The 9,111-nt window shown below is 51.0% G+C and overlaps 1 protein-coding gene across 1 annotated transcript in view; it reads right to left on the bottom strand.

The window, feature by feature from the left end:
- Positions 1-9,111, bottom strand: part of CLPB (ClpB caseinolytic peptidase B homolog (E. coli)) — a gene marked incomplete at both ends in the record, with an annotated part of 92,850 nt that overhangs the window by 61,760 nt on the left and 21,979 nt on the right. Inside the window, one exon of the mRNA XM_009322486.1 lies at positions 1,503-1,606. Coding sequence (XP_009320761.1) covers positions 1,503-1,606 — 104 coding nt within the window. The remainder of the gene's footprint in view (positions 1-1,502; positions 1,607-9,111) is intronic.

Genomic DNA, 9,111 nt, shown 5'->3' with positions numbered 1-9,111 from the left:
GGCCTTTTTAGGGGAAGGGTCAAGTCCGGCCAGCTTTCCTGCCAGCCTGGGAGCTGTGAGCCTGGGGACCAGAAGCATCCTCGAAACGCGCAGCCGGCCGCTTTGAAGCGCAGCTGGGCACCGAGAATCCAGACATCCCTCCCCGAGATTCCATCGGCAATCACAAAACCAAGAAAATCTAACCACCGTTTATCGTCATAAGAAGTGGAAACAGCCTGGGAAATTCAAATTGGTCTGAATAAACAGAGCAGGTCTCTGAGCAACCTGATGTAGTTGAAGATGTCCCTGCTGATGGCAGGGGGGCTGGACCAGGTGACCTTTAAAGGTCCCTTCCAACCCAAACCCTTCTGTGATTCTGTGATTCTAAGTCGGCATCGACATCCCAGCGATGGGGACAACGTTAGGGTGAGACTGGAACTTGAGACATCGGCTAAGAAAAATCATAAACAAGATGAAATGATGCTGCAGAAAATTTCCTCGTTTTCATGTAAAGACTTCAAGGGCTGCAAGCTGGCATTAACGCCTGCCCCAAAACCAGCAGCAGTAATTGCAACCAGTTACATCGTTCAGCTTTATTTCAACTGAATCATAGAATCATTAAGGTTGGGAGAGACCTCCAAGATCATCGAGTCCAACCGTTGACCCAACACCCCCATGCCCACTAAACCATGTCCCTCAGCGCCTCATCTACACGTCTTTTAAATACCTCCAGGGATGGGGACTCCACCACTTCCCTGGGCAGCCTGTCCCAATGTTTAACCACTCTTTCAGTAAAGACATTTTTCCTCACGTCCAATCTAAACCTCCCCTGGCCCAACTTGAGGCCGTTTCCTCTCGTCCTTTCGCCAGTTACTTGGGAGAAGAGACCGACCCCCCCTCGCTACAGCCTCCTTTCAGGTGGTTGTAGAGAGCCATGAGGTCTCCCCTCAGCCTCCTTTTCTCCAGGCTGAACAACCCCAGCTCCCTCAGCCGCTCCTCAGCAGACTTGTTCTCCAGACCCCTCACCAGCCTCGTTGCCCTTCTCTGGACACGCTCCAGCCCCTCGACGTCCTTCTTGGAGTGAGGGGCCCAAAACTGGGCCCCTGGACAAGTTTTGTCCAAAACTGGACAAGTCTTTCTTCATTTTATGTCTACTTATAAGATCTAGAGTAAGGCTACTGGTGGAACGCGCTGCCTTGAACCCCTCTCCTTCCCCAGCAAGCGGCTGCGTGTGGGTCAATGGGATGACGCCCCTATCTACAACTTTGTGTTATGTCCTGGCCATATAAAACCAGGCTATCTCTAGGACGTTGAAGGATTGCTTCCCGTAAACATCTACATAACGTTTTCTCTCATCTTCAGACGTACGCTCACCCACGTACCATCAGCTACTCTGCATTTAAATGGAAGCTGAAGCTAGCTCTAAAAAAAAAAATGAGGTCAAATTTCCATTTAAAAGCCGGGAAAACAAAATTTTGGGAACCGAAAAGCAAATGCAGGTAGCTGCACACAATCAGTATTACCTTCTAGAGAATGGAGGCCTTTTTCCTTGGCAGTCTCATACACGCTGCTGAAATCATCTCCAAGGTTTGGATCCGCGTTAGCTGCGAGCAGGATCTTCACCACGCTGTTACAAATGAGAACAAAAATAAGGCAGAGGTAGAACGTGAGTAATTAAAGTCCTTCAGAGCCTGAGAAGGGAGACAGCGCTCAGAAAGCCCTCCGCAAACATTCCCAGCTAGCGAAGGAAAGTTAAACCAACAACCGTAATTGAACATTTCAACCAATACAACCGCACCAGCATACTGTGAAACCAATTAGATGTGGGAGGCACTTGAGGCAGGGGTGACACCGTAGGGAATCGCAGCCCTCCCAAGAAGACCTGCGCAGAACACGCTCTTAGCATGAGTCATATTCCCAGTCCACCATGGGAATCGGTTATGTCCCCATAACTTTGCAGGTCTGGATCAGTGGCGAAAACTGTCCCCAGCCGCAGTAACCGCACGGTCAGAGCCAGATCTTGGCTCCGAGGCTATCCCTGCCCCTGCAAAATGGAAGATTCTTGTCACGCTCTTCAGGTTAAGGGACGCAAAACTAAGTTGTGCTGTTACTTCTGCTTTTGGGATGCAATCACTACGGCACCTAAGCCTCCTTTAACAAAGGTGCCATCCTACCAAGACAAGAAGCGCGTAGCACTTCAGTATGAAGCACGACAAAAGGCGGGGGGTTGGAAGGGCCCTATCCACTCCCCAGGTTTCTGCCCTACGGTTTATAGCGTGCACTCGAGCGGTCCCTCTACGTTGATGCAGCTGATGGAAGCCACCCTAGAAAAGGCATCTCTTGCACCCCCATCGGCTAGGAGAGGCAGCTAGTCTTTCTTTGCCTCTTTCTTCCCTCACAAGATGAAGCACCGACCTCGGCATTTCAAACATAAATTTCATCTGCATTAATTATATGGGGTTCTGGAAGAAAAGCATTTGACTGCTGCGCCAAGTTCCGTCAAATCCCCATCTCCGAGAACCAGACAATTCGCATGAGATCGCCACCGAAGACAGCCTGATCATCTGCAACCAGCGGCCGGGACTTTGGAAAGATCTCACCTCTGCATTTGTAGAGAGCTTCCCCATTATTTTATATTGTAGCTGCAAGGCCCACTGGAGAGGCAGGTCCTCCTAGGGCTGACCAGCATGGCAACACAGGCAGGACACCCCGTTCGACAACTCTCCCGTGCGCTGGGACCGAGGATTTCAGTCTCCAGACCTGTAGAGTTATCGGCACGCTGCAGCAGGACAGCTTAGCTCCAGGCATACAGGCCAGGCGGTTTTGGTGTGGAAGTCCTCCATCTCTGCTTCCGAACCCAAACAATCATCAGGCAAGAATTAGATTTCTCACCACCTCTGAAAGCCAGTTAATTCTTAATTTTTTTCCAGGGTTCAAGCTTTCCATGACAACTAGACAGTAACTCGTTAGTTAGCATTCATCACTGGTGACATGGCTCACGGGCTGACAGCGACGTGCACCGCCGCCTGACTGACACGTATCTGCAGGCTGTGCCTTGTCAAGTCACATTTAGAATTTAACTTAAGCTCCTCTCCCATTTACCCCATAAATGCATTAGCGGAATAAAAGGTGATTATTTTATTCTTTGAATACGGTACAATAGAGGCCAGCTCCTTACTGGCCCCGGTATGCTCTTCGCCACGCACAAAGTTACTTCTAGCGAGCAAAGCACCAGGCTGGGAGCCAGGAGATCCTCCCGCCACCTCCCGTGTGAGCATGCAGGGTTCGTTTATACCCGTATTTTAACAATGCCCTTGGTTCTAAAATATTGAGGTTGAGATGCACCGGATCTTCTTCGTCAAACAGCACCTACCAACGATGACCTCTCACAATTTCGACGTAGTCAGGAGCACGTTACCCTGAAGATTTTCTCGAGTGGTTTGAGTTGCACACCCGTGATCAAATCAGGTATCTGGTGGTTTAGGACTGGCACTAGGGAGGGGGGATCATCCCACCGACTTTCAGACATCAGCAATGGAGGACGTGAAGCCCTAAGCAGCCTCCCATAATAGATGTGCCCACTCTCTACCGCTGAAATCCCTCCAACTAGCCTGAATTTTCTTTCAGTTCGTTCAGCAGTTTGGCCTTGGTGCAAGGGTCAGTGTGTGAGATCATCCGCTATCTTCAGCATAGTTCCAGCGAGAGATAACCTTCCTGTCTCATCCTCAGTCCTCTCAGAACAGACAATTTGCTGCCAGGGAAAAGACGCTGATGCAAATCTCCCCCGCCATGTTCAGAAAAGCCATGTCTACATTGCCCTGCTACACTGCTCCTAAAGGCCACATCGGTGAGGACACCTTATGGAGGAGTGCCACCTCTCCAGCCACGCGACAAGCCTGTAGGTTTTTCTGGACCTCCTTAGGAGCATCAATAAGGCACGAGGCACAAAACCTATCCTGAAAGTCCTTTAGCACCTCTGGCAAGGGCTTTTCAGCACGCCTAGCTCCAGACTCACCTCTACTTCACAACTCCAACGTGTTGCCTCATATAAAGGGACACTGCATGACCTCTACCACTGACCCCTATGGCCGCAGCAAAATGGAAAGCAAGAGAGAGGTTTGGCCGCAAGTAAAGCCACATGAGCCCAAGTGCATAGCCTTGGCTGTCCAGAAGAGCTTGCAGTCAAAGCCCACCAGCCCAGGCCCTTCTGCCTCTGGCCATTAGGTAGCTCATTAGATCGGAGGCCCGCCAATCCTACTTTCGGTACCTGGCTGGCCCTGCTGGGCAGGAGGTGTGCCACCTGTCCATGTCTACGGAACAGGAGAAGTAAAGGTGCTACAGCCAGGCTTTCTACCTGGGAAAGCTCTAGCACAGGTCATTGATCCGTGGACAGTCCTTCTGGAAGATCCAGTGCTGGATTCCTCTGGAGACATCCTGCATCTCCAGTACATCTACAACCACCTGAAAGGAGGCTGTAGCGAGGGGGGGGTCGGTCTCTTCTCCCAAGGAACAAGCGACAGGACGAGAGGAAACGGCCTCAAGTTGCGCCAGGGGAGGTTTAGATTGGATGTGAGGAAAAATTTCTTTACTGAAAGAGTGGTTAAACCTTGGAACAGGCTGCCCAGGGAAGTGGTGGAGTCCCCATCCCTGGAGGTATTTAAAAGACGGGTAGATGAGGCGCTGAGGGACATGGTTTAGTGGGCCTGGGGGTGTTGGGTCGACGGTTGGACTCAATGATCTTAGAGATCTTTTCCAACCTTAATGATTCTATGATTCTACTTGGTGCTACTGTGGTCAGCCCAGTCATCAAGAGAACTGCATCAGAGACGTTGAAGCAGCAGGGCCCATGGAAAGCAGGAGGTACAGGATGGAGGACGGTGGGGCAGGCACTGCCCTGTTGCCCTGTGGGATGATCTCCGTGCTCCTAGAGATGGACGCCTAGCTACTGAACAGAAGCCATCATTAGTGCAGTGTGCCTCAATCAAGCCTTTGATTATCCTGCCCCGGCAGCTGTCTTCTTGTGATTCTCGCATCAGGGCTCCCAGCATCTACACCAGAAAGCCAGGCCTTTCTGATCATTCAAGTCCTCAGAAGTACAAGTTCTGATATGGTCAAACCTCCCTTGTTGGACCCCCGTCCTCATGGCTGCCAACACCAAAGAGATCCCTCTACTCCAATTTTAGCTGACAGGCTACGATATATCTTAAGGTCCATGCATCTTCCTCATTTTAAGAGAAATGATCCCAAGTCCCAGTGTAGGTCTTTAATCCACAACCTTGCAGCCCAGGGGTGAGCTATGGGTACCGAATGAGTCATATGATAACACACAATGACTTGTAATTTCCTGGGTAACTCCATCCATCTTCCCTTCCTGTTCTTAGCGACTACGTTGAAATGAATGTTCTTCCCAGGCATTTCATCAGGTATCACCTTTATGTGCTCTCAGCGACTCCCAGGAAACCCTTTCCTCTTCCTTCATTGCACAGACCTTCAGCGTTTCTCTCCGGGCAATGACCTTTCACGAAAAGTTTGGCAGAGGACCACAAATGCTAGATGCAAGGTGGTCTAAAGAGTGAAAGCGGGAGGTGATGATGTCAGAACTGCTCCGCCCTCTCTATTAGCGACCCTCTACACCATTTCCCCCCAGCGATAAGAAACATTTCCTTAGCTCTTAAGATAGCTGGGAGGCTCAAGTTTAATAAGCACGGATATCATCTCTTACTGGCAAACTCTGGTGTTCCCAAAGCCTGGCCCCGTTTCGGGCTGCGATCCAGCTCCGTAAACAGGAAGGACTCGCTGGTCTAATAACAGCGCATCGCACGTTCAGCCTCCCTCTCCAATCATCTTTCAATCCAACCTCCTGCTTTCGGGATGTGCCGTCCCCTCCAGGCACTTCTGCACCAGCCAGACGTTCCTGGAATCGCAAATATTGATCGTACCTATCCAATTTGCAGGTAATGGGACATTCAAGCAAATTAGCCTTTAGGAAAGGTAACGGCGCCATCAAAATACAGAGTAACTGCGCTCATCAGCGTAAAGCATGTGAATGTCACCGGAATAAGCAAGGGACTTGCAAAAAGAGATGACAGCCACAAAGCATGGTCTAACAACCCAGTCCCTGGGTAAAAAGCTCAGGTTTCCCAGGAAGAAGAGGTGCAACCGCTTCCCAATTCACAAGGCAGTCGTGGGGGTCAATTAAGGAAGCTCTGGTGAAGGCGCTAGAGAAGGCAGAAGGCATCCTTCTCTTCCGCGCCAGCTCAGCTAATAGTCATTAATACAGGAGCGGGGTTTAAACGCAGGATTCTCTGGCCCATATACCTCCTCTTTTCTGCCTCTTGCTGCCAGGTATTGGGGCAGAACAAGACTCCGCGCCAGATACCCAGAGGGAGAGGGACGCCGACGGCAGGCTGAGCTGGCCCAGGGAGGCAGGCTTCCCTCCATAACTCACCTGTGCTCAACAGCCTCAACAAGCCGAGTTTTAATTTGCTGATCAAGTTTTCATTAGATTAGAGGCAGAGCCTATTCATCAGCGTGAATATAAATCTAAATTGACCCTGGTGATGACTCAGAGGGCAACGCTTAACTGAAGTTCGCCGGGCAGTTCAATCGATTGGAGAAAGTGCTTTCTGCTTTTAATGGCTGGACCAACATATTGTTAAATAAATAAATACATACATACAATACAGGGGGTGGGGAAATCAATGACGAGATGGCTGGACGTGACTGGGGCTGCGTCAGGAGAGGCGCTGTGCCTGGACCAACGCGCCGGCAGCTGGGGTTGGTGAACCAAGAAGTCCAGTGATCCCCATGACCGTGAGTTATCAGCACAATGCAAAAGCCTTGACGCGTTTTGATACGCGGCCGCCCCGAGCTCTGGCAGAAGCCACAGGTCCTGCCTGGACACAAAGGAGATCTCTTGCGCCGCTATATCTTAACTCTCTGTGAAACTCAACGGGAGGGCCGGGAGGAGCTGCTGTTTACACTGCAGCCCCTGTTCTCTCCTTTTTTCTCTCAGATGAGCCCTAAATGCAGATGTGCGCCTTCCCAGGAATACGCTTACGCCTACCCGTGGCACAGAAAGCAGGGCAGCCGTGGCATTCCCTCACTCCGTGGCGGTTTATTATTGACCCGGACGAAAATGATCCTCCCCCCCAAAAAAGGGATAAAAAGGGATTATGGGATCCAAAAAGAAAAAAAAAAAAATCTCAACGGGTGAGAACTGTTATATTGTTCACAACGTTTTCTCTGGAGAGTGTGACTCGGGTGAATCATGCTTCAGAGACGTGGCCAAGGCACAGGACCATGTCCCCAGCCATCAGCAAAGGAGAGTTAAAAGAAGTCTTGTTACCTGCGTGCGGTGGTAAGAAAATGTGCACGGAGGCAGTTCCTGCGGCTTGGAGAGGTGCAGTAACCTGCTAAACTGACGATACCTAATTGTGCCTGACCTGCAGGACACGGGATGCCATTCATCCCCGGAAAGAGGGGTGCTCGTGCACAGAGGTCTCGGATGGGGACGCTGCCGAGGCAGAAGAGGAGCAGCGTGGGGAACAGCTGCCGTTGGCCTGTCCTCAGGTGGGCAGGTACAATGCAGGAATGGCCGAGAGGACACTGTCCCTCAAAGACACCCAGAAGGGGAGTGGTTGAAAGATGATGCCCCAGTTTGTAGGATCAAGCCCTCAAAATGTGCTGTCATCACAGCTGAAAACCACGTTCGACCCCTCAGCTCTTTGACAGGCAACACTATGGGCCATACGTGCTTCCAAAGGCATCCAGCTATTTCTCCAGCTCTGCTGCAGACAGCTCTGAATGAGTTGCCTGAAGTGAAAGGAGTGAAAAAAATCACACGGAACAGATGTATGTACCTAATATAGGTAGTAAGACTGCGCCAGTTAATCATGTCGTTGCCTATAGACAGAAAATAGCTCCAGATAGGTCACCCTTCACTATAAGTCTTAGAACATACCCACTAGAATATTACTATGCATGATCTTCTGTTATTACCAATATAAACCATCTGTACAGCACCTCCAATGCACGAAGTCTAGGTACGCGTGGAAGAGGCACAAGTCCCAGCAATCTACACCGAGGCAGGGAGCGAGCCGCTTCCCGAACCCTCTCCTTAAGGCGGGTTGGAGAAGGGCAGGCAGCAGGAGGAGGAGGAGGAGAAGGAGGGCAAGGGAAGGGACAGGACCACGCTGGGCCAAGCACTGCCGGTTCTGGTTCTGTGTGAGAGCCTCTGACCCACAGCTCTTTCGATCTACGTAGAAAGACAGAGAAGGAAAAGGAGAGCCGAGGCACAGGGAGGAGTCACTTGTCCGTCGGTCCTTCCCAGCAGGAAGGCGTTGAGAGGGGCCCAAAACTGAACACAGTATTCGAGGTGCAAGAGATCCAGACCTGAAGATGGAGGGAGAAGGAGAAAGGGTGTGCAAGAAGGCAAAGACGCGAAAAGAAAATGGAGGAGAGGAGATGATGTTGGGAACAGCTGAGAGGAATCAGAGGCTAAAGCCCCTGATGAAACAAGAATAGGTATGCCTGGGAGGCGCTCATACCACGAGCAGGATGAACAAGCAGGACTCATTTAAAAGCACATGGAGGGAATGGTTCACCAGCACAGAGCATTAAGGTTGTCCCCTCCTGGTCTAAGAGAACGTGAAGCAGTCTGTACAGAAGAACGGCCACGGGCGAGGGGAGACGGGGACAAGCGTCCGAGAGAAAGCCCCTGTTCAAACAAAGAAATGCTCTTTAGGTGGAGCCGCACTCTGCTCTTGTCCCTCCTCCCGCCTTCCCTGCGCTCACCGAGGGTCTCTCACCGAGATCCATGAATTATTATGAATTATCCATGAATGCGAAACATGCACTGCAATCAAGCCAGCCAAGCGGTTGAAGCCTCTTTGGTATGGAGGGCGATGGCTAAAATACAAATATGGGGAGGCCTGGCAGATCGATTATATCACACTCCCACAGACCCACCAAGGCAAGCGCCATGTGCTTACGATGGTGGAGGCAACCACCGGATGGCTGGAAACATATGCTGTGCCCCATGCTACTGCCCGGAACACTATCCTGGGCCTTGAAAAGCAAGTCCTATGGCGACATGGCACCCCAGAAAGAATTGAGTCAGACAACGGGACT

The sequence above is a fragment of the Pygoscelis adeliae genome, unplaced genomic scaffold (genome assembly GCF_000699105.1).
Source record: "Pygoscelis adeliae isolate BGI_AS28 unplaced genomic scaffold, ASM69910v1 Scaffold944, whole genome shotgun sequence".
Taxonomy (NCBI): Eukaryota; Metazoa; Chordata; class Aves; order Sphenisciformes; family Spheniscidae; genus Pygoscelis; species Pygoscelis adeliae.
The sequence above is the reverse complement of the archived record's forward strand: the minus strand, read 5'-3'. Positions and strand labels throughout refer to the sequence as shown.